General features: G+C 39.9%; 2 protein-coding genes across 14 annotated transcripts in view; one reads left to right on the plus strand and one right to left on the minus strand.

The window, feature by feature from the left end:
* LOC135086218 (zinc finger protein 569-like) overlaps nt 1–18193 on the plus strand; it is a 33854-nt gene extending 15661 nt beyond the window's left edge. The window contains exons 6-8 of one of the 8 annotated variants that reach the window (XM_063981044.1): nt 1009–1286; nt 2273–2569; nt 10192–10210. In XM_063981044.1, the coding sequence (XP_063837114.1) occupies nt 1009–1286; nt 2273–2569 (575 nt within the window). In that variant the 3' untranslated portion in view covers nt 10192–10210. Of the gene's footprint in view, nt 1–1008; nt 1287–2272; nt 3181–5140; nt 6585–10191; nt 11408–12554; nt 13558–14812; nt 15672–17379 lie in introns of those variants that run through there. The other 7 variants (XM_063981043.1, XM_063981041.1, XM_063981035.1 and 4 more) reach the window with 7 other exon arrangements.
* The window catches only part of LOC135086216 (gastrula zinc finger protein XlCGF26.1-like), an 80538-nt gene that overhangs the window by 38672 nt on the left and 15581 nt on the right, over nt 1–26285 (minus strand). Inside the window, exons 5-6 of one of the 6 annotated variants that reach the window (XM_063981034.1) lie at nt 21368–22048; nt 21032–21115 (exon numbers count right to left, since the gene is read on the minus strand). The exons of 1 other annotated variant lie outside the window; for it this stretch is intronic. In XM_063981034.1, coding sequence (XP_063837104.1) covers nt 21369–22048 — 680 coding nt within the window. In that variant the 3' untranslated portion in view covers nt 21032–21115; nt 21368. Of the gene's footprint in view, nt 1–19954; nt 22049–22656; nt 23918–24131; nt 25565–26285 lie in introns of those variants that run through there. 4 more of the 6 variants (XM_063981031.1, XM_063981033.1, XM_063981029.1 and 1 more) reach the window with 4 other exon arrangements.

A 26285-nucleotide genomic window follows, 5' to 3' on the forward strand; every position in this document is an offset into this window, starting at 1 on the left:
ATGTTGATGAGCTGATGATGGAAGGTAAGTACAACTCCTTAAGGCTTAGGAGTTGGAGGACAATTCCTTAACCAGTATAATATAAGTATAGTTTCTAAAGTTATTAGGGTGTTTGCATCAGCTAGTCATCATCCCATGTTGATGGAAAGTACAACTCCTTAACGCTTAGGAGTTGTAGGATAATTCACGTCATGCTCTCCGGCGGAACTACTTTTGATTTAACTAGTCTAGTGTAAGTTTCTAAAATAAATCTTTGAAATGTCTTTAAAATTCTAGTCCTATTTAAAAAAAAAATGATGTCACAGGTTTCGCCGTATTTTGTTATTGAAAGTGGTTGCGCTGCAGAGTATCCTTCCAGCGAAACCATCACGATATATCTATTACTATGCAAAGTATAATCAAATTTATAGTATCAAATAATACTATAACAATTCTGTATTGAATTAGGACCCCCAAATCCTCACTAGAATTTATATACGCGGAAAATGTGGTGCCACAAATTTTATCTTCAAAATAGTTGCTAAACGCCTAGAGTAAAGTTCTTAGCAACATTAGCATTAACATAGGTAATGATAATGTTGCTAAGAACTTTACTCTAGGCAACTTTCAGAGCTAATCACTTTAAAATTAGGGATTACCTAAGCCTTAAGGAGTTGTACTTACCTTCCATAATCCGCTCATCAACATGAGATGATGATTTACAGACTCAAATACTTGAGTAACATAAGAAAAAGTACAAAAAACAAACAAACTGCATTAGTAAAGCCTGGTCCGTGAGCACGTAGAATCTTGTCCAATGACCCCAAGCTACCCATCCCTATCGCTCGCACGTAATTATGTCGCGACTGTGCGACGGGCGCCCGCAGTGACTGTGCGAGCGCGACAGCAACATAATTACGAGCGATAGGGATGGGTAGCTTGGGGTCATTGGACGGGATTCTACGTGCTCACGGACCAGGCTTTAGGTTCAAATACCAGCAAGATGCTCACCCTATCTTTCTTTTTTAGGGTGCGCTGACCAAAAATTGATGCCTTACATCCTCAAGGAAAACGACGGGGTCAAAGAGTTCATATGCAGCTGGTGTAGAAAGCCCTTTGGGAAGCTGGGACTGTTCTCGCAGCACTATAGAGATGTGCACCTAAAGAGGCGGCCTAAGTTGTACGGCTGTTACTTGTGTCCAGCGAAAGTGCGCACCTACTTGCGTACGAAGCATTTGGAGGAGGCTCACGGCATCCCAAGGCCGCAGTGCTTGGCATGCGGGAAGAAATTCGCATTCCCTTTCCAGGTAGTCTTTTAGCTGTCCTTTTAGAAGTAATTTACTTTCCGCAAATTGTCTTTTAAAAAACGGTTTTACACGTCTTAGTTTAAAGATCAGAGATCTGTCAACCCATGTGACCAGCTCTCAAGTAACTTTGTAGCCTGCTTGAAACATGCTTTTAAAATCAAATGGACTAATCCAATCAATCAAATCTAATGTCCAAATAACTAATTTAGACATGGCTAAGTAACAAAGAATTGAATGACTGAGTAGCGATCTTTTGTGGTTTGATACTTTCAATAAGTAACTTTTTTAACTCACATGTCCCTAATTTGCCGTCGTGCAGTCCTGTTGTTCCCAGGGAAACAACAGGATCAATCCTATTGTCTCCTCCAGGAGGGGCAATTAGGAGGACAACAGGACTGACCATAGCCTATGCTATAGAACAGGGGTGGCCAGCCGGCCGATCGCGACTATTAGTGCAGTCGATCGTGGCAAGGCAAACAATACTACATGATTGTGTACTAATCTATGCTGTTTCATTTAAGATTTCAAGAAGTATGTAAGTGGTAGATGCCCAGGGTTTCGTTAGTAAACAGTAGATCTATGTCTAATCAAGTTGGCCACCCCTGCTATAGAACAATCTCTCTCCTTCATGGTCTCCCACTGGGTGGACCAACGATCTGGTGAAGGTCGCGGAAAGTGCGGACCGGTTGTGGAAATCTTTGGGGGAGGCCATTGTCCAGCAGTAGACGTCATAACTAACAAATAGAACAAAGGTTCGTTCGTTCGTTCGTTTCAGCCAAATGACGTCCACTGCTGGACAAAGGCCTCCCCCAAGGTTTTCCATAAGGAACGGTCCCGCGCTGCCCGCATCCAGGCTCTTCCCGCGACCTTCCCCAGATCGTCGGTCCAGCTAGTAGGAGGCCTGCCCACGCTACGTCTTCCAGCCCGTGGTCGCCACTCGAGAACTTTCCTGCCGAACAAAGGTTAAACCTTCCAAAACCTTTCAGGTGATCCAGCACCAGAAATTGGACCATATGAATGAGAAGTTGTATTCTTGTACCGAATGCGATATGCAATTCAAGAACCTATCCTACCTGAAAAGGCATTTGCCGTCTCACTCGTCGGAGAGGCCGTACCAGTGCCAGTATTGTGACAAAACCTTCAAGTGGAAAAAGAACCTGACTTCGCACCATATGATGCATCTAAACGACAAGAGACATTTTTGTTACGTCTGCGACGCTGCGTTTGTTCAGTCCTCCAGTCTCAAGTATCACCTTATGAAGAAACACCCGGAGTTGGCTTAGGTGTGTTTTGTAACCTATGAAAAGCCTAATATGGGGGGCTGGGGAAGGCAGCTGGGAATGTTACAACCAGGGATGTTATGGATATGAAGTTTCGGTTATGGATACGGTTACGGATATTAGAATAATATTATACCGGTTTCGGTTACGGTTACGAATATGAAATCATTTCGGATTATTCGAAAGTTTCGGATAATTTCGGTTACAGATATTATAATTTTAAAAATGTTAAATTCAAATAGCAAGATGCTGTGCGATCCACATACTTAGCCACTTTATGTACTATGACGACACCTATGATAAAGGTAAAACAGGCGGGGATATTAGATGGTGCCAGGGAATGCCAGACAAGTAACAAATATTAAGATTTAGACAGAATTCGCTTTTATCCGAAACTTTTGAATCGGTTACGGTTACGGATATTTTTTTATTTCGGATATCCGATAGTTTCGGTTACGGATATCCATAACATCCCTGGTTACAACCCGATCGAGCTAACTGCTCACCTCGCTGGAATGCGACTCCCTCGCACTCACCCGTATATCTCTCCGTATTCGCTTTGTTCATCCGAATCACAACTTCGATGTGACGTCACCGTCGCCAGAGTAAATACAAATGAGTAGGTCATCTCAATAGAAACGCAACGGTTTGTATGTGAGCGCGCCAATACGTATGCGCTGCGCACGCACACACTGACAAAATTTAGCGTGGATTAGCGGGGAGTTGCGCCGAGTTTTGTTTTTTGTTGTGTGCGTGCGCGCCGCATACGTATTAGCGCGCTCACATACAAACCGTGCTCGGTGCGTTTCTATGAAGATGACCTACTCATTTGTATTTACTCTGCCCCTACAATACACGAACTTTACTATGAGGTCTCACAGTGCGCGTGGACGCATATGACACGCGAACCAATCACAGAGCTCTATTCAACGCTCTCCTTTCGATTTGCTGCTTCACTTAAGCAAGTATTGTTTGTGAAAACAGGCGTAAGAGTGCATCCTTAAAAAACTTATTTGCCCAAAATTGCTGTATTTAAAACATAGTGAAAGACATGTCATCATATTGCATTTTACTGTTAAGTATCATGTTTAATCCAAAATAGTTTGTTAACTATATTGATTACACTAATTAATTACTGAGCTATTGTATTCTTATTTGTTTTTAAATCTTTACCCCAAAATATAATGAGCCACAGTACATTTAATTTTGCTACTTTTAGGCTGGGTTGCACCATCATAATTTCATCATATAGACCCAATATACTGAACTGTCCTATCCGTGACATTGACAGCGGGGCGCCACCGTCAATACCGAAGCGCTGATTCCGATTTTTGCCATGTCGGAAACTATAAAGTTGAACGATGGTGGCGCCCCTCTGTCAATAAGTTTGGTGAGATAGTTCAGTTTGGGTCATCTATACTCCATACAAAAAGCACCGGTTATCGTCTTAGTTACCGTTAAAGTTAGGTGGTGCAACTCAGCCTTAGGATCGGCGATTGCTATCCACACCGCTATCTTACAAACGCCAAACGTGGCGATTGAGTCGCTTTTCGGAAGCTCGACGGAGCGACAGCAATCGCTAAAACGGGCGATTCCAATACCGCGTCCGAACTCCGATAGTATGAAGTCGCGAAATCGCTATGCTGCATCGATACAGTCGCAAAATCGCCGATTCTACCTATTTAGAATTAAATATTAGGCAGACAGAAATTGATAGACAAAAAGAAGAAATGTTTATTCAGTATCTTTTAAATTAAATTAAATTGGAAACTTAGATGGACGTAAGGTACCTAATAATCCGACTTTCTATGGTCGGACATCGAAATGTGTGAGCTCACGCACGGGACGCGCGCCGAACGTCTCCGAACGCGAGCAATGTTCGATTCGCGAACGAACATGGATGTCTATTCACTACCTATAAAAACCCATAGTAAGCTGACACTTTTGCCCACCTTTTAGATTTAGCATTATTTTTAAGTAATTCGCTTCATTATTCACAAGATTTAACTAAATAAACTAACTAATCAGCCCTTTTAAACAAAATGAACATTATTTTTTGTAACGGTTTTAATTTCGAAATCGTTTCACGGAGCGAAGTAACTGCTACAACCCGATCGAGCTAACTGCGCTGGAATGCGACTCTCCCTCCCACTTACCTGCACACCTCCCCGCGTTCGCCCCGTCCGTACCAGAGCGGCGATGTGACGTCACGGCCGCCAGGTGCGCAATTAACTCTATTACATAATTTTTTTCCCAATGAGCAACAGCAAGCACTCAACGGGAACAAAGAAAGGGAAAAAACGTCGTAAAACGTAGTGATTTAACGAAAGGATCGATACGTCTGAAAGTTACGACCATTGCGTTTTTAGTGAGAATATTATTCCTAACCAAAAGCTACTTACTAGTAAATTTTTTGTATAATTTAATTTTGTTTTTGCTTACTCCACTATTTACGATGGCTTCTTCAATTTTAATAACTCCAGTGATCTTCGTGTGGACAAAAAAATACATCTCTGCTAAACCTAACCTGCGTTATTTTAGTCAAAGAAAAGTAAATACAAATTTTAATTTCAGATGCGCCAACGAACTCCTCATTGCTTGGTTCAACTGTCTGCCTGAGCAACAGTAAGATATGTAAGTCATACACCTGCATCGAATGCGGCAAAAAAGAGGACAAGCCGGGCAAAGTGAAAGATCACATATACAAAAGCCACTTAGAAAACGCTACGACTACGACTTGCTTTTGTAAGAAAAAGTTTGGAAACCAGACCCGACTGGACTACCATATCAAGAATGTGCACACGCTGTTTGAATGCAACGTATGTGCTAAAGGTTTTATGAAGAAAAAGCTGCAGCGTCATAAGGCTGAAGTTCACGGCCTGCCTAAGAAGTTGCCCACTTGTGGTGTTTGCGGGTATAAGTGTATGACAGAACACTTGTTAGTGGAGCATCAAAGGCGCGTGCACTTGAAAGAGAAAAACGTCCAGTGCCCCCAATGCGGGGAAATGTTTTTCGACAACGGATACTTGAAGTTACATCAGGTGAAACACAATCCAGTGATGAAGTTTAAATGTAGATTCTGCAATAAGACATACCCGCGTAATCATACCCTGAGTAGGCATGAGAAGATTCACACTAAGGATATGAGGAAAAAGTGTGAGGTTTGCGGGCAGATGTTTGTTCAGAAAGCCAGTCTGAGTTACCATATGAAAAAGTATCATCCGGAAAAAGTTTAATAGGCTAGATTCCTAAAAAAAAACTTTTAATGCGCTATTATAAAAAATATTGGACACGTGTATTTTTATTTGTCAATCAAACATGTAATTACGAAATTATGATGCGTTGAAGTTCCGTGTGACGTCACAGAGTGCTACTCTTAAGCACGCTTTGACTTCACGGGCATCTTCTTTTGTACTCGCACTTTATCTCTTTAAATTTTCATTAGTTTGAAAAAGTGTACGTGTCGAGTATTTTTTGATAAATTAACTGACGGAGTGATTCAAACTATTGCTTTTTTACCTAAGAAACATTCCTATCATGATCATCCGGGTTAAGGTGCGCGCCGTGATAAAATCTTTTCGGTGATTTCAGACGACAAACATATGTACTTATCACGTAAAATAGATAAAGCTTATCGCGACGCGCGTCCTAGGCCTACAGTGGGCTGAGTGTGAGTTTACATCAAAAGTCCTCACTAGTGAGGTGAGCGCGTTAAAAAAATGTATGAAAATTTTAGTTCTTCAAAGTTTCCACTAAGGGCGCTGTACAATCAGTCATACTTTTAATGCCATTTTTTTACGTTCTCACGCCGCCGCTCACTAGTGACGACGTTTGAAGTAAACTCACACTAAGCCTCATGTAGTGGAGACTACATGACTCAGGTCATGTAGTCTCCACTACATGAGCCCTATCTTATTTACCAAAGGTAAATGGAGGAATTTGATTACACTCCTCAAGCTCTGGCCATACGAGTTGGAGACACTTAATGTACGCATTATTTGTTGCATTTTTGTTATATTTCATTAACCCCCGTCGAAAAATGAGGGGTTCTCTGTCTATGACATCATAGCTGCTAAATGACTGAAGCGATTTTCATGTTGTTTTTTTTTTGTATGAAAAGTGTTTCAAGCGCGAGTGTTCTTAGCTATGTTTGATGAAAATCGGCTGAGCCGTTGAAAATTTATGGGGGTAAAATTACCCGAGTGGGGGTGTGCGTTACAAAATTGAATGTTGAATTAATGAGGGTTTTCGCGATTGAAAAATCCGCCAGATGGCAATACGTAGACGCGAGGTCCAAATGCTGCGTGATTGGTGGATTTTGACATATCTGTCAATGTCATGTCAAAAATAACCAATCATGCAGCATTTGGACCTCACGTCTACGTATTGCCATCTTGCGGATTTTTCAATCGCGAAAACCCTCAAAATTGAAAACCCCCAACATAAATGAAAGGGTTTGCTGACTTAAGTACTTAAGCGGTACCCCGACCCGATAAAACCTTATTTTCTAATTTCATTTCTACTCTTCAATAAGTTACTTAATGTTTTTGCGTTGAGGGTTTTTTAAATTTTTAATTAAACTACCTACCACTTAAAGAAATGTCACAAAGATTGCGTTCATGTTAACTAATTTTATTATTGTGGTATTTTACTGATAATTCTGTAAGTTGCCGTTCCAATAATATACGTATTTTCTTAAGATTAATGGTGTTTTATTTCTAAAAAGAACACAAATGTATATTATTAATTCGGCTTTTAGGTATAGGTACGACGAGTAACTTTATGTATGAATTATTGAAATGCAACAAAAGTGGTATTTTATTAATCATAATTTCATTATCTCAAAAATGATATCCCAAAATAAATAGTAGCTTTACAGTCTGATCAAGCTAACTGCGTACCTCGCTGGAATGCAACTCTCCCTCCCACTTAGAGTAGACGCACACCGTTGATTTTTCGTCGGCCGATAGTTTAGTCGGGCGGTTGATCAGTATGGGCATGTATGGGAGTGCGCACACTACGCCGATTCGATTTGGCCGATTCTTCATACAATTTAAAATCGGGCACAACTATCGGCCAACTAAAAATCAACGGTGTGCGCCTACTCTTACCCGCACACATCCCCGCGTTCGCCCCGTGCCAGAGCGGCAATGTGACGTCGCACCGCGTGACGGCCGCCAAGTGCGCAGTTAACTCAACTGGTTTGTAATGATGTAGTCTCAATAAACTGGCGCCCAACGAGTTACTATAATATGAGAGAACACTGACGATAGTCGACACTCTGAATACCTTCATAGTCCAGTAGTAAGAGATTGAGACTCGTGACTATTAGGTTCAGGGTTTGATTCCCAGGTGGGTCACAGGGTAAAATCACGTCTAGTACGCAAACGTATTCGTTCTTTTTATGATCATAAGGTAGTCCAGTCAATAAAGCATTATAGATGGAAATCCATGGAACACAATTTTTGACTTCGGGACTTTATTTAGACTAGTTAGGAGGTGAACATAGCAAAAGTCCCCGCCCTTAGCCCTTGAGCCGGCGGGGTGAGGGGGGTTTAAAGGTACCACTTTTCGGTTTTTCGCTTAATCCTCGGAAACTATGCGTCCTAGTGACATGACTACTATGAACCAAAAAAAGCTTATTCAATTTGCTACAGGTGAGATAGTCAAGTTTTTCTATATCTTGTATAGTTTTTGCGGCATCTGTTCTAGAAGGTCTGTAATATTGGAAATTTTATTTTTGTCTTACATGTTCCCATCAGGAGAAAATCGACTAAATCAACATTGAGCAAATATTTTAGACATGCGGAAGCATGTTAAGCCTAGTTCCAGGGAGAGGACTGCACTGTGCGTATATTTAGACGAATCAATTGGAGCCACTTTTGACTCCACATCACTCAAAAACTACTGTGCATTAACACTTCAAATTTGGCTCATGTGTTGAGACTTGCAAGATAAACATCAGCTTCAAATTTCATAAATATACCTCAAACGGTTCTTTAGGTATTGACGTCCAAAAATCTACATATCTGACTTATAGACCAAATTCTAACAACTTCCAGATGACTTTGAAGGTTCAAATTTGGCATACAGATAGGTAGATGTGTAAATACAAAGAAACAAATAAAAAACCAGTAAATTTTAACATTTAACATTTTTAGATAGATTTTAGTGTTCTAAATGTAGAATTTTGAACGTCAATACCTAAATAACCGTTTGAGGTATATTTATGAAATTTGAAGCTGATGTTTATCTTGCAAGTCTCAACACATGAGCCAAAAGACAATGCCGGAAATTGGCGTCTTTTTTTTTTCGCGCGGCCATCGACCATACTTTGTTTTTTGATTACAAAATAGTGTAATAAATCAAACTTACTATGACATGTATACCTCTAAACTCAGTCTGAACTGAGTTACGAGCATTAGAAGTTTGATGATTTTCATACTAATTTGCTTTTTGCGCGCAAAGTTTTGTAAGAAATTGCATCAAACTAGTGAGATTGTATGTGTAAACAAACAATACCATCCATTAAATGCTCCAGACATCAGTATGGAGCAGAATCAGCGCAATAAAAAAATATCGCAATATTTTGTTGCAATTTCTTACAAAACTTGCGCACAAAAAGCAAATCTAGTATGAAAATCATCAAACTTCTAATGCTCGTAACTCAGTTCAGACTGAGCTTAGAGGTATACATGCCATAGTAAGTTTGGTTTATTACACTATTTTGTAATCAAAAAACAAAGTTTGATCGATGACCGCGCGAAAAAAAAAAGACGCCACTTTCCATACAAAATCTGGCATTGCCATTTGAAGTGTTAATGCACAGTAGTTTTTCAGTGATGAGGAGTCAAAAGTGGCTCCAATTGGGTCGTCTAAATATACGCACGGTGCAGTCCCCTCCCTGGAACTAGGCTTAACGTGCTCCCACATGTCTAAAATGTTTGCTTAATGTTGATTTAGTCGATTTTCTATTGATGGGAACATGTAAGACAAAAATAAAATTTCCAAAATTACAGACCTTCTAGAGCAGATGCCGTGAAAACTATAAAAGATATAGAAAAACTTGACTGTCTCACCTGTAGCAAATTGAATAAGCTTTTTTTGGTTCATAGTAGTCATGCCACTAGGACGCATAGTTTCCGATTCCGCATAGTACCTTTAAACCCCCCTCTCCCCGGCGGCTCAAGGGCTAAGGGCGGGGACTTTTGCTATGTTCACCTCCTAACTAGTCTAAATAAAGTCCCGAGGTCAGAAATTATGTTCCACGGATTTCTCTCTACACCGTCGTTAAAGCATTCATTGACTGGACTAAGGTTCCTGTTATCATTTTTTATTTCAAATGACCGTTTAAAATCTACAATAATTTAAAGAACGAATCATTCTCGCCTAAACATTAAATTAAATACCTACACTAAAACTACGCTAAAATACTCACAAAACTTCTAATACACTAATGTTTTAGAACTTATACACGACCTTTTGATTGATATGATATGACTGTGTCTGGCTCTAAGATTCAATTGATAAGTACTCGCCCCATACTATCTCTACAGTCAAATATTTAAATGATTGTATACTTCTGTCAGTATGCAAACTAAACAACTCTTATATTTTAATTTCAGATGCGTCAAAGGACTCCGTTAAAAACGGGTTCGCGTGCGAACATTGCCCCAGAGTCTACAAGCAACGATCTCACTTGAAAAGTCACATTGAAAACATACACAATAACGTCGCGTCTACGTGTCAGCATTGCAATAAGAAATTCGAGTCTGTGTTTAAGATGAAGAAGCATATTTACATACACAAGTTATTCGACTGTCCGGAGTGTTCACAAAAATTCCACAAGATGGAGCTGGTTTATCATAGAGCTGACGAGCATGGTGTGCCGATGCCCACTTGTGGGGTGTGTGGGTATAGGCATTACAATAAATTCATCGTTGTTAGCCACCAGAGAAGAGTGCATATGAACGAAAAGACAGTGCCTTGCCCGGAATGCGGTGAGAAATTCTTTAGTATTTACGAAATGAGGGACCATCAGGTCAGGCATAATCCGGTTAAGAAATTCGAGTGTAAGTTCTGTAAGAAGATGTTTCCACGGATGCATACTCTCATCCGGCATGAGAGGATCCATACTGGGGATAAGAGGAAGGTGTGTACCGTTTGCGGAGAGAAATTCGTGCAGAAAGCCAGTTTGAGCTACCATATGATGAAGCGGCACCCGGACCAAGTCTGAATTGCTTAAAAATGAATCATCATCGGGTCACTTGGTCTTTGGCAGGAACACGATCCTCTAATTTGTCAGAGATGAATCTATTTGGCCCACACTCATGCTTCGGGGTCACACAAACTTGTGGTCCCCTTCTTTTTATTTCAATGAAAATCTGTGTTTCAAGAGTTTTGTCGGTGTTACAATATCGTTGTCACGAAAGAATAATGATTTCTTAGTCTGTTAAACTGTCTTAGATGTGCATTCTATCAATGTTAAATTCTTTAAAACTCATCCATTACTGTCTGTCTATTATTACTTACTTCTAAGATTATTCTCAAATTATTTTTTGATCTAACTCAAAAACTTTTTATTTTTTTTCAAAGAGAAGACTCATTTACGTTTTTTATTTGTTATAGATATTCAATTTTTATTTGATTTGATTATTTTATAGTGCAATGAGTAAAATTAAAAGTAGGTACCTACCAGCTATCTTTGTTCTTCATAAATGTTGAGTTAAAGAATATAAGGTATTTTAATTATTATAATTTAACAAAAGTGTCACTAGAGTAGCTATAGCTAAAGTATTTCAGTTGTATGGTCTGTTAAATAAATTATCTTGTAAAATAAAATATGTGTATCATTTCCGAAATAAATGTCCTTGTTCTGATGTTTACTAATAAGTTTTCAAATCGTGATTCTCCTATAGATTTTGACCGCTATTTCGCGTTCACCGTTGTATTTTTTAAATAGTTTATTCAGTAGGTAGGTACATAGGGCACTTATACACGTCCCAAATATAGCTTGCCCTACCAGCACTTCGGGACAACATATGGGCTGGTGCTGAGAAGAAGTGGCGGAAGAAACTCACACCTTTATCAGCCTCTTTTTCAATCAAATACAGTAATTTATAACTTTCATGAGACGTAATAGCCTATTATTCTAATGTATGTTATGTAATGTAACTTTAATACTCAAAATTATCTTACTTTTGCGTGTAAGAGAAAGAAACATTATCACAAACTTATACATTTACCTATTACGTTTACCCGTGGGCGCCAGCCAGCCACTTCATATTAGTATCTTCAAGCACTAATGTGTGACAGGACCTTACTCCTAACAACCAAACCTTATTATCATTTTCGCTTGGTCCAAAACCAATGAAAATTTTTATCACGTAGTTCCCTATAGAGGGTTAGCTCATAACCGTAATTTCTTAACCTACTTACGTAGAACGCCCATGATCTTATATCACCGTACTCATCACTCTTAAGGTATAAGTCCAAGATGGACTGCAGAGCGCAAACTGCAAGCCAACACGGTTTCTTTGACTTTTTCTTTTTTTTCATTACGATCAACCGCAGCCTGCGGTTGCAGTCTGGCAGTCCATCGTGGACTTGTACCTTTATGTTTACCCCTACTTAAGTAGTCCGGGAGTAGGTAGGTACTTAGGTCCCGATGGGATTCGAATTTTGAACCTTTATGGCGTTGTAGGTTGTAGTCCGGTACGCGAGCCACTAAGTCAAGACTGTCGTCAAAACAATAATCCATGTATTTTGTTTGTGTCAGTGGAAAGAAACAACGTAAAGTAAAAAACGGGTGTTGAAGACTACATTCTAAGATGGTAATAACTTTGATATTAAGTAGGCAGCGTTAGGGCTCTAGCAAAAATTTCATTTAAGCATTAACTACAATTTAAATTGCCATGCTACAATAAAGTAAAATTGCTGATCAATTCTCTTTAATGCTACCAGAACTAAACGGCATCTTTATTTTCAGGTGATTCTAAAATGGCGGCGTTACTAACCAAATTCACTGTCGTCGAGGAAGACAGCAAAAAGAAGTTCCTCTGCGAATTCTGTGCCAGAACGTTCACTACACTTTTCTTCGTAAAAAATCACTTGCAAATATATCACTCGCAAGAGTTCATATGTGGGACGTGTAATAAGAAATTCCAAAATGGCTGCCAGTTAAGAAAACACTTGGCTATCCATAAGCTTTTCGACTGTCCTGATTGTGATGGGACGTTCTCTAAGATTGAGTTGGGTTATCATAGGGCAGACGCGCACGGGGCGCCCATTCCCACATGCGGAGTCTGCGGTTACAGGACCTTGAATAAGTCTCAAATGATGAACCACCAAAGGAGGGTCCACATGAAAGAGAGAACGATTCCATGCCCGTTCTCACAGTGCGATATGATGTTCTACAACCAGAATCATTTGAGGCAGCATTTGGTGAAGCACAATCCGGTAAAAAAGTTCGAGTGTAAGTATTGCCTGAAGTCTTATCCCAGGCAGAATACGCTAATGAGGCATGAGAGGATTCACACAGGAGATAAGAGGAAGGTGTGTAAAATTTGCGGGGAGAAATTTGTGCAGAAAGCGAGCTTGAATTACCACATGATGAAGCGGCATCCGGACGCTGTGTAACAACATTATATTAGCTTGGGTACTTATAAAATGGTTTGTTCTGCTGACCACTCTGACTGTTTTCTATGACGCACAGCCAAAGAAAGCTGAAGTTTGAAATAGGCTTCAAGGCTCAGCCGAAACGAATTCTTGAAATTTTAAACTACGAATATTATTATTAGGTTTTTAGGTATAATGTTATTGTTAGCATCCGCTAAGAAAGGATTAAGTGGAAGATTTTATTTTTATTTTGGCAAAATGGGTTAATTTGTATTAAAGTTTTTATTCAAAAGAAGCTAGTCTAGTACCCAGTTAATAAAGGTGTGTAAAGTTTGTTATTTGGGTTTCGGGATCGTAAAATATGTAGCTCTTGTTTTAGTTCGTTCGCTCACGATTCGTGATTCGTTCTTTTCGAATAACTAACTTTACTGGTGTGTATTTAAAATTGTATACCTACTGTAATAATATAATATACCAATCCTACAGTCAGGCAGAACACCGTATACTTAGTTCATAAGTTGTTTTGTAAGACCAACACTTACTCTTTTACCTGTTTCTTTACAAGTTTGTGCGGTTGATGGCACATCAATATGACCCTACTCCTCTGTAGCAAATTCAAATTCTTTATTGCATATAAAATAGCTCATTAAATAGTTGTGATTGATGCGATGCGCAGGCCGCTACCAACCGGGCAACATGGAAAGCATTGGAGGAGGCCTATGTTCCGCAGTGGACGTCCTATGGCTGAGATGATGATGATGATTGATGCGATTATGCAATATTTTTTTTAGTGTCAGCGACCGTAGAAACAGTTCTATCTAGTGCTATCTCAGTCACTGCTTGAGGCATGGGAGCGGTACGGGAGTGTGACATTGACATAATGATGTGACATAAAACTCTCATAAGAATCTGAAGAAATTCTGAAGTCTCCCTGACATTTGACAAAAACACCATCCCGTACCGCTTCCTTACCTCAGACACTGACTGAAGTTAAAAGTAAGCCTCTATTATGATTATTGATCATATCTTTAGGCTAGGACTTAATAACAGAATTTGTAAGTACACACAGAATTGTATCATTTATGTAAATAAGAACAGTCAAATTGCTGACGTGTGTGAGAGCGACGTTTTAGTAAAATGGTGTAACTAAGACATTATTTCGTTAAACAATTTTGATTTATTGTAATTAATTAAGAAAGATGGAAGAAATTGTTAATGCAATTAAAAATATTATTGTTTTTTGGTCATACCTATTGTTTTATTTTTTTCAAGATAGCAAATACTTACCCCATAATGACCCATAAATACCCCATAGACTACGAGGGGGGTTCAGAAAGTAATGAGAATGGGTTATTTTTAGCCAACTCAAAAATCTGAAAAAAATTGGACAGGTAGCCTAATTCTTCAGTAAAACTGTGGTAGAAAGTTCATTTAAGTTCACCATTGCATTTAAGAAGCATTTAAGAAAAGGGAGTCAGGATTTACTTATTTAGCTTTACAATACCACTTGCCATTGTGAAACCAATCGCTAACTTCTCGTCTTAGTTATATTTCTTTTCCAATACATGCTTGATGATGAATTAAAAAAACCAAATTGTTTAAACGATTTAAAATATTATTTTGTTTCAGACGGATCGATGACGCTAGAAGATGTCACCGACTTCACCATCATCGAAGAAGGCCCCCAAAAGAAATACCGTTGCAACAAATGTCCCAAAATTACTTCAACGCCAGCTAGAATCCGGAATCACATACGATACCTTCACTTGCAAGAAGAGAGTGCTTGCGTATGTGATATTTGCAAAAAGGAGTTCAAAACCAGACCCCAGTTAAAAAGGCATATGTGGCTTCACAAGCTCTTCGACTGTCCTGAATGTTCGCGGCAATTCACTAAAGAAGAACTAGGATTTCACAGAGCAGATGAACACGGAGTTGCCATGCCTACTTGTGGGATCTGTGGTTATAGGAATATTGACCAGTTTCGTGTAATAAGGCACCAAAGGTCAGTGCATTTGAAAGAGAAGAACCTATCGTGTTCGCTCTGCGATATGAAGTTTTTTAGCACGTCGCATCTAAGAAAGCATATGGTGCGGCATGACCCGGTCAGAAAGTTCGAGTGTAAGTTTTGTAAGAAGACTTTTCCACGGCTCAATACGCTGCGGCAGCATGAGAAGATTCATACGGGCGATAAGAAGAAGGTGTGCCCCGTTTGTGGGGAGAGGTTCGTGCAGAAAGCCAGTCTGAATTATCATATGATCAAGCATCACCCTGACGCGGTGTAAGAATACGAATCGTTTTCTAGCTGTGAAAGAAATACAATCCGATCGAGCCAACTGCGTACCTCGCTGGAATGTGCACTCAGGCGCTCACCACGAGCGTAGGAGACGTCACGGCCACCAGGTGCGTAGTTAACTCGACCGGGTTGTATGTAGTTATTCCAAGTTTGCGTCCGTTTCTGTGTTAATCAGATATTCCGAAAAATAAGCGTATACAGGGTGTTAGGTAAATGGGCATATAAGCCGACACTAGCCCATGTTAACATGGTTATATAAATGGTATGGTGAAGTCAGAAAATTGATATCTTCATTTTAATTATTTTATTTTTCATACAAATCGGATTTTATAAAATTTATTTTGTATGAAAATCTAAAAAAATAAAATGATGATATCAAATTTCTGACTTCACCATACCATTTATATGCCCATGTTAACATGGGCTAGTGTCGGCTCATATACCCATTTACCTAACACCCTGTATTTGCGCACCTGTATGTTTAGTCGATAAATGCGATTGTTAATTGTTTATTTATATTTTGTGTAAACAAGATTTTACTAGAATTCTGTAAATTGATATTTTGACTCGTACATTTTATTAATATGAATTTATTTACATTTGTCATTAATTGAGAAATAAAACCCGTCATTGGAATATACTTACCTAAAGTTTTTCAATAAAACATTATTGAAAATGGTTGCGTTTTAATAGCTAATCATACGAAAATAGACCTAAGTGACATTGCCACAACTAAAGTTGTCGCCTAACGTGGATTTCTAATAAACCTAAGTGACACTGCCCAACTAAAGGTGGCGCTCAACGTGGTGTTCTAATAGACCTAAGTGACACTGCCCAACTAAAGTTGGCGCCCAACGTGGTGTTCTAATAGACCTAAGTGACACTGCCCAACTAAAGTTGGCGCCCAACGTGGTGTTCTAATAGACCTAAGTGACACTGCCCAACTAAAGTTGGCGCCCAACGTGGTGTTCTAATAGACCTAAGTGACACTGCCCAACTAAAGTTGGCGCCCAACGTGGTGTTCTAATAGACCTAAGTGACACTGCCTAACTAAAGTTGGCGCCTAACGTGGTGTTCTAATAGACCTAAGTGACACTGCCCAACTAAAGTTGGCGCCCAAAGTGATGTTTCAATAGATCTAAGTGACACTGCCCAACTAGAGTTGGCGCCCAACGTGATGTTCTAATAGACCTAAATGACACTGCCCAACTCAAGTTGGCGCCCAACGTGGTGTTCCAATTGACCTAAGTGACACTGCCCAATTAAAGTTGGCGCCCAACGTGGTGTTCTAATAGACCTAAGTGACACTGCCCAACTGAAGTTGGCGCCCAACGTGGTGTTCTAATAGACCTAAGTGACACTGCCCAACTAAAGTTGGCGCCCAACGTGGTGTTCTAATAAACCTAAGTGACACTGCCCAACTAAAGTTGGCGCCTAACGTGGTTTTCTAATAGACCTAAGTGACACTGCCCAACTAAAGTTGGCGCCCAACGTGGTGTTCTAATAGACCTAAGTGACACTGCCCAACTAAAGTTGGCGCCCAACGTGGTGTTCCAATAGACCTAATTGACACTGCCCAACTAAAGTTGGCGCCCAAAGTGATGTTCCAATAGATCTAAGTGACACTGCCCAACTAAAGTTGGCGCCCATCGTGGTGTTCCAATTGACCTAAGTGACACTGCCCAATTAAAGTTGGCGCCCAACGTGGTGTTATGTGAAGTTGAAACATTACACCGTATTATTTATTTATTTATAAAGATATTTTATTTAAAAATATTTTTTATTTTTACCATGTGTTGAAAATTAAGGAACTTCAAGTGGTAGGTATGGTACTTTTAGTTTTTACAAATAGATAGCTTGTTTCGTATACAGTTCAAATTCTAACGCTCTTCTTTCTTCATAGGTACCGCTCTCGTGGACGAGTACGTAATGATACGCGACGATAAGTACACTTGCAAGGCTTGCGAGCTCTCGTACATCCGGCCATCCGATCTCCGGTACCACGTCATCCGATCGCACCTCAAGCAGAAGTTCATTCGCTGTCCTCACTGCCCAGAAAGATTCATGTACCACAGCCAGCGGAAAATGCACATATCTTCCAAGCATTCCAAAGAAGATCCTAAGAAATTTTCGTGCGCGCATTGCAGCAGAGAGTTCAAAAGGAAAAACACTTTAGCTGAGCATATGATGGATGTCCATATAGAGAAGAAATGTCAGCACTGCGAGAAACAATTCGTACGGAAGCGGTATTTATTCCATTTGAACGAAAAGCATGGGGTTTCGATGCCCACTTGTGGGGTTTGTGGGTTGAGAACTTTGACGCAAAGCTCTCTGGTACGTCACCAGAGAAATGTGCATTTAAATGAGAAGAATAAGAAGTGTGAGGTTTGTGGAAAGAAGTTCCACACCCAGTCGAATCTACAAGACCATATGATCACGCATGATCAGAAGAAAGTTTTCAAATGCGACGTTTGTGAAAAGAGTTTTGCTAGGAAGGAGTGCTTGAAGACTCATTCTAGAATACATACAGGAGAGAAACCATTTATTTGTAATTTGTGTTTCGCCTCTTTCGTGCAGCGAGCCAGCTTGAGGTTTCATATGAGAAGTCACCACGCCTCTTCCAGTTCAACTAAAAATAAGAATTAGTAATTTCACTTCTATGAGAGAAAGAATAAACGCTTTTTTGTTACCAAATAATAGAGACCAATTTATCTGATTACTAGTCAGCATTATCAACGCTTATGTAAATAAATAATTGCTAATAATTTTGTTTCAATCTTTTAATGGTCTGCCATGGAGGACGCTCATGGAATAATTACCTAAATAGCCAATAAAATCAAAATATCATCTACATACTAACATAAATAAAAATAGTCGAGAGATTTCTATATTTTACCTCTTGCAATACTTACTGCTATCATTTGCTATTATGTCCAGATGCTTGAGCTCCTCGTCCGCCCCATTAGCGTTGCCGTTGCGTCGAGTCGCCGTTGTCGTTCCGTCAGCGTCGCCGCTCCATATTTTGGCTGGCTAGGTGACTTTTCGACAGACTTATGCCCGTTTTCACCATCAATCCCTAATTTTTAAGTGACCCCTATGAAAACAAAATTCCTGTTATGTGTTACCATTATAGGGGTCACTTAATAAAAATTAAGGATTGATGGTGAAAACAGGCATTAGTCACTCTATTCGCTGGGTGCGAAGTACTAGGTGGGGGTAACATAATCGATCGCAGCGCTCATGGTGGTCAAAAGTAGAAATAATGTAAGCTCTGTCATCAGATTTATCTGTCAATGGCAAAGCGATTCTACATAATACATTTTAATATCATTAACTAATCGCATGAAAAGGGTCCTACTGGGAACTTAAATAAAAGAGTGGACTGTATTTCGATAGGGCTGGTTTAATAGCCGTTTACAATTTGGAAATAACTAGACTATACAACGTGGTAGTACAAAAATGAGTCACAGTAGTTGTTGTGCACAGATGTTTGCCTTATGATGAGAGCGTGAATTATTGAACTCTGCCCTTGTTTTGTTCTTAATTCTTCTTCATCTCGGACTTGTCCAGCCAATACCAACAACTTTCCTTAAAATACGGTTTGTGGTTGGAATTTGATATTGTAAAACTCACAAACCCGGTCTTCAAAACAATACTCATTTCGATCTGAAAACGGTATTTAATTTATTACTAGCGATACAGGAACATTTAAATATATTTACTGTTATATAATGAAACCGTTAAAGTAGCTTTTTCTTTTTGTTTTACTGTAAAACTACAATTATAAATGAAGTAAACAAACCTTGACACCATCAAAATTAAACACACTTTTTGGACTTACCTCATTTGATTTGAATGACCAAAATGATTTCAAAACCTTTTTTCCACCCAAATCGTGGTATCACAACAATTTATTAGTTGAAAATATTTGTTATGTTTTCATTTCGATATTTTTTCACAAATAAACGACCTAAATGTCAATGTGACAGAGCCCACAAAGTTGTGGACGCTAGTTGGCGCTGTAATCGTGCACTGAGCCAATAGGGCGCTTTCAATTTAGACGTTTCGCGCGCACCATAGTACCTACATGTTCATTTTAACACCCCGACCCAAACTTATACTTACGCTCACTGTAATAAAAACTTACCTCTGCACAGCACATACTTTTTAAGACTTAAGTCAGAGTAAATGCAAATGAGTAGGTCATCTTCATAGAAACGCACGGGCGCGGTTTGTATGTGAGCGCGCCAACACGTATGCGGCGCGCACGCACACACTGACAAAATTTAGCGGGGAGCCAGTCGTGGTTGCGCCGAATTTTGTCAGTGTGTGTGCGGCGGCATACGTATATTGGCGAGCTCACATACAAACCGCGCTCGGTGCGTTTCTATGAAAATGACCTACTCATTTGTATTTACTCTGCTTAAGTGTTATAAATTATGAAATTGGAGGTTTGCTTAAATTAAAATGTAAGTAAATAAAATGTTTAAGTAATTTATTCTAAAAAGTCACTTACACGTAGGTAATACAAGCAGGTATCATCTTATAAAATAATGGGAGAATTTTGCACGGACTACAACTTCAGATCTATGTAAGTACATGACCTATGAACGTTTTCACCATCAATCAAAAGTGACCCCTATGAAAACAAAATTCCTGTTATGTTACCATAGGGGTCACTTAAAACTTAACCTACTTCTTTAGTCGTCCTTCAAGTAAATGATACGACTTGGTGTGTACAGTCAGCGACCGTTGGTTATCAAATATCTTATTGCAAGCCTGGCACTTCAGGACCAAAGCTTTAGCTCCGTGCACCTTCACCATGTGATCGTTCTTCTTAGTGTAGTCCGAGAATTTCTCTTCGCAATACCCACACTTACTTCTTTTATTGTGGCTCACATGTACAGCCCTTTCGTGCTCTTTCTGCTTCACCTTATTATCGAAAACCTTACTACATTGCGGACAAATAAACTCTCCTTTCTTATGCCTATAGCTATGAGTTTGAAGCATCCTTTGATTTACAAAACCACTGTCACAAACATCGCAAACGTAATTCCTAAAATGTTTGTTCATATGCTCCAGGAGGACTTTGAAATTGTTGAATTCGTTTCTGCAAATGGCGCACCGAAGAGTGTCTGCATCATCAAATCTGAATGGAACGATGTGGTTGATACAGTCTTTGTGGAATACTTTGTGATGTGATGAGGTCAAATGGTGTTCGAGTCCTTCCAGGGTGTCGACAGCGTAACCGCAAAGCTTACACTGTAAATCTGTCACGTCCAACTTCACTATGAAGTTTATAATGGAATAGCCCTGCATGAACATGGATTTTTCGTCGTCGCCATGACTGGTTAGGGTGTGCTTTTTTAGTTGTGCTGGGTCAAAGAAATTCGTCGGGCAAAAGCTGCAAGTAAATCCCAAACCACCCCAACTTCTGATCGGAGTGGCATTTGATGACGTAATAATAGAAGCGACGTTCGCTTGATGTTTATCCACTTCTTTCTTTTTCGTCAATTTCAAGTGAACGGGTGGGGGCGGGGGCTGGGGAGTTATGACCATGACTCTTTTTGGGGCGCCTCGGAGCATTTTCTTTCTTGGGCCAATTTTGATTACGGCTTTTCTGGATTTAGGGCCCGGACCTATAACAAAATTATTCAGTAAGTTCAATTTTGTATGCGTCATCATCACTGATCAGTGCTTAAATATCTGCTATGAACATTTCCAGACGCTTATAACTTTTATAAGGTCCTAATATTTTGCATCCGAAATAAAAGGCTATGGTCTAGTTCTTACGGTCGCAAATTCTTCTACATCATATTTGCCATCATCTAAATAATACCTGAAGAAATAAACAAGAATACTATAATAATACTTGACTTAATCAAACGCACATTACACGCGGTGCACATCCTTCTTATGTTCAACCATCACACTCCTCATGATAAACGCTTTGTCACAGAACTCGCAGACATAGTTCCGATAATGTTCAGTCATATGACCCTGAAGGTCGCTGTATTCGTCGAACTCCTGCAGACAGATCGCACAGCTCAGCTGGAGACTCTCAAACTTGTACGGGACCATGAGATTCCTGATGTGAGAATGGATCGGCTCGTCATGTTCCAGTTTTAAGTGTTCGATCAATTCTTCCAGACGATTCATACTGTCGTTGCAAATGGTGCACTTCAGATCTGTGACGTCCAAATGCACGCTGTATCGCGATAAAGACCGAATGTTGAGGCATTCGAGTTTATCATCAGAATCCCTGTGCTTGTCTAGCGTATGTTTCTTCAAGTCTCGGGGATCCATGTATTGATCAAGGCAGTAGCCGCAGGCATAACGGTCGCCAACTTTGCAGCGTATAGGGGTTGCGTTGGAGCATCGCACGACAGTTTTGATGTTATCAAAGTGCAGGTCCAACTCAGTGAGGCGTTTTTGCTTCTGGGACGTGCGTTCGACGTGGCGCACGCGCGAAACGCCCGAAGGCTTGATGTTGATGAAGGTGGAGAAATTGACTCGCTTGTTTAGAGTCAGTGTTTCTTCGGAGACTTTCCCACGGGACCTCGTGTTACGCCCTGAAAATAAACGTGGGGATGATTGTTTGGATTTGTTTTACAGTGTTTTGTTCATGTTTTAAATGTAGTTTATGAAATAGTGTTAATAATAAATTATGTTCTCCCTCCAACTTGTTGGAAGATCTCACGCCATGCCGAAGTCTTGGAGATAAGAAAATGGCACACAAGAACGTTAGTAGCAGTAAAAAGACATGGTTTTTGATCGGGCTGTGGCTTATTGGGTTTGCTGTTAAATATTGTATCAGTTACAAAATAATACTATTTATAACGTTCATAAAGTTGGTTAGAATTTTGTATTTGAGTAGGTACGAGTGACGAGTAAATAATTTACGTAAGTTTCTTGTCGAGGTGTTTGAATTTACTCTTGACATTATGTAAATAAAAGCAATAAAATGTTGCGTTCCCTAATTAGATAACGAATGTAAATTCACGTCTTCTTGTAATCCGTGTCTATTGTCTAGGCAATGAATCCGTTTTCTAATGCTTAATGCTTATACCTAGAGAGGCAACTCTAGATTATTTTAATAGTATGAATAATCTTTGTATTTTGAGATTCTCAGCTTTTAATCTTTCACGTATGATACGGAAATAAAACATCACAACTAGGTCATACCAATTAAAATTTATTTCATAAAATTTTAAATATAACAATCATAATTATCTCTAACATAAATAAACTCTACACTTACGCACAAATAAACATAATATCTTTAGCTAGATAAAGTTAAATTTAGACCATGTCCCCGTGTTTGGCGCGCATGTGACCTTTCCAGCTGCATTTCTGAACGAAAGACTGCCCGCAGTGCTCACATTTGAATCTCCTATCGTCCGCGTGTATCCTCATATGCTCATTTAGAGTCTTTTTCCTCCCGTAAGACTTAAAACAGACCCCACACTGGAACGACCTCATGCCAGTGTGTTTCACCATGTGCTCTTTCAACTCGCTCGTCTTGAAGAATTTCATTTCGCACTGCTCACACTTATGGCGTCTCTCCATCAAATGATCCCTCTTAGTATGAATGGTCAAAGCCGTTTTAGTCGCAAACGTTTTGTCGCAAGCGTGGCACTTTAACGCGCGGCTTGGCACACCGTGAACCTTGGCAATATGCTCGTCTTTCTTCTTATAATTCTTGAACTTCTCGTTGCAATACCCACACTTGTTCAGCAAGTTGGAATGTATGTGCACGGATTTTTCGTGCGATTTCTTTTTGCGGAACGTGTCGAAGACTTTCTCGCAGAAATCGCACTGGAAGACTCCGGTCTTGTGAGCTTCGGTGTGGTTCATTAGAATGCTGCGAGACACAAAACCTGCATCGCACACTTCGCAAATATAATTTCTATAATGCGAGTTCATGTGCTCTAAAAGTACTTTGAATTTGTTGAATTCGTTCATGCATTTGACGCATTTAAGCGTATCGCCGTCGAATTTAAAAGGGAGTATGTGGTTTTTGACGTCCGTATACAGTCTTTTATTGTGTACTTCTATTAGATGCTGAATGAGATCTTCTAGAGAATTTATAGGGTTATTGCAGACGGTGCATTGTAGAGACGTGATGTCCAGTTTGACGAGGAAGGAGTACATCATTTTGCCTTTCATGAACTTCACTTTGGCTTTTTCGTCGTGTTTCTCTATGGTGTGAGCTTTAAGGTCGGCGGCGTCTGGGAATTGTTCGGAGCAGAAGCAGCAAGCGTAGCCGATGCCGCCTCGGCACCGGATCGGCGTCGCATTGGAGTGTTGGAGGATCATTCGGATATTGGTGCGGTGCTTGTCCAGTTCCGGGATCTGGCTTAGAAACTCTTCACTCATTATCCGTGTGCCGCTCGCTTTTAACTCTATTTTGACTTTGCGTTTCAGTTTCAGACGCACACCTACAAAGAAAAGTAAATGTTAATAGTCGATCGCACTGGAGTTATTGTCCGATTCTTATTAATGATACGTGTTCTAGCAGTGTCCGTATGTGTTGGTAGGAATTTGTTTTTAGCGCGTTAAAAATACTCATTTAGTAGATTTCACGTTTATTTCCATAAATTAATTAAAAAATATTATTACAGTTTTTGGAGAGCTTACAAAAATTAAACTTACTTTCAAGTGTAAGAAACTCAAACACCTACCTACATCAAGTCTACAAATAAACACTATTATGAAAGTAATATTAAATAATAATAAGTCCTATAGCTTTTACAAAAGCCTTAAGGCGACTGTCCAATTATGCAAATAATCAGTCCTTTTCATTGTGAAAAATGTTGAACTAAACAAATTCAATTCAAATTAATAATTAATTAGCAGTAGCCTATAAATTGACAACGTTTAAACTTCCAAATTATTAGCAGTCAACGTTTTCTTCATCTATCAAACGATTATTCAGTTCACAACCAATTCCTTATGCTTAGAACGCATGTGATTCTTCCAAGAGCACTTCTGGACGAAGGCTCGGTCGCATATCCCACACTTGAATCTTCTGTCGTCTGCGTGGATCCTCATGTGCTCTTTTAAAGTGTTCTTCCTTCCGTACGACTTCAAACACACGTCACATTGAAACTCTTTGATCCCAGTATGTTTCAACATGTGCTGCTTCAGATCACAACTTATAAAGAACTTCATATCGCAGAGTTCGCACGCGTATCGCCTCTCCATCAAATGATCCCGTTGTATATGCATCATGAATCCCCTTTTTCGGTCAAAAATCTCCCCGCAAGACCGACAGTTGAACTCTAAACGTGGCGCCTCCACGCCGTGAATCTTAGTAATGTGGTTCTCTTTCTTTGAAGAACTCGAAAACTTCACGTTGCAATATCCACATTTGTACAAAAAATTCGAGTGAATATGCACGGCTTTCTCATGGGATTTCTTTTTCCTGCTCGTGTCGAAAACTTTCTCGCAGAATTCGCACTGGAAAACGCCAAGCTTGTGCCCCTGTACGTGGGTGTCCAGGATCTTGCGAGAAACATAACCAGCGTCGCAGACCTCGCAAACGTAGTTCCTGAAATGCGTATTCATGTGTTCTAGGATAAGTTTAAATTTGCTGAAGATCTGCAAGCAGTAGATGCATTTTAGAAGTACGCCGTCGAATTTGAACGGGAGGATGTGGCTTTTGATGTCCGTGTATAGTTTTTTATTGTGAGATTTAATGAGATGGTCGACGAGTTCTTCCAAAGTGTCTATGGATTTGTTGCAGACAGTACATTTTAAGGCCGTGATGTCAAGTTTTACTAGGAACGCGCTCATCATTTTGCCCTTCACGAACTCAGCTTTGTCGTTGTGGTGACATTCTAAATTGTGAGTTTTGAGGTCTGCTGGGTCTGGGAATTGTTCGGTGCACAAGCAACAGGCGTAGCCGATACCGCCGCGGCACCGAATCGGTGTCGCATTGGAGTGTTGGAGGATCGTTCTGACGTTGATGCGGTGTTTGGCCAGTTCTGGTATCTGCCCCGAATAATCCTTGGACTTTTTACGTCCGCCGACTACTTTTAAGGCCCTTTCAGTTTTGACGGTACGTTTCAGTGTCAGACGCACACCTACAAAGAAAAGTAAATGTTATTAAGTCGATCGCACCGGGCAATTTTTAGATGTATTTTTTGTAAGTTTTACCTACCTACTTATTAGATTTTTGTTTAAGCAATTTGTAAAGTGTCCTAGCTATTAAGATTTTTGCATTTACATTGCAAAAAATAAATTGTCACTGATAAATACCTATTAAAATAGCTTTTCCTAAAAAAATGACACAAACATAAGTTTGTATTTGGGTCACTTCAGATTAGACGCAAGTTGTGGCATATGGAGATTTGCTTTCGCAAGTTGAGGCACATAAAGCTTTGCTCTTAACATTAGTAGGTACAAGTAGATTTAGGCACTTGTCCTACCGCAGGCGATCTAAAAGAAAAAGAACTAGAAACTAGATATTTTGGCGGGAGAACGAGACATTACGACAAATACACAAGATGGGAAGAGACAGAATATTTAACTCGACAGTTCTAAAGCCTGATCCGTGAGCACGTAGAATCCCGTCCAATGACCCCAAGCTACCCATCCTTATCGCTCGCGCGTAATTATATTGCTGTCGCGACTGTGCGACGCGCGCCCGCAGTGAGTGTGCGAGCGACAAGGATGGGCAGCTTGGGGTCATTGGACGGGATTCTACGTGCTCACGGACCAGGCTTTAGTCGTATCGACCTTTTGTATCGCTGCTAGTTGACCGTACTTTAGTTAACACTGTTGCCGATAGTACGTTGATTTGTG

Source organism: Ostrinia nubilalis, chromosome 30 (genome assembly GCF_963855985.1).
Source record: "Ostrinia nubilalis chromosome 30, ilOstNubi1.1, whole genome shotgun sequence".
NCBI lineage: Eukaryota > Metazoa > Arthropoda > Insecta > Lepidoptera > Crambidae > Ostrinia > Ostrinia nubilalis.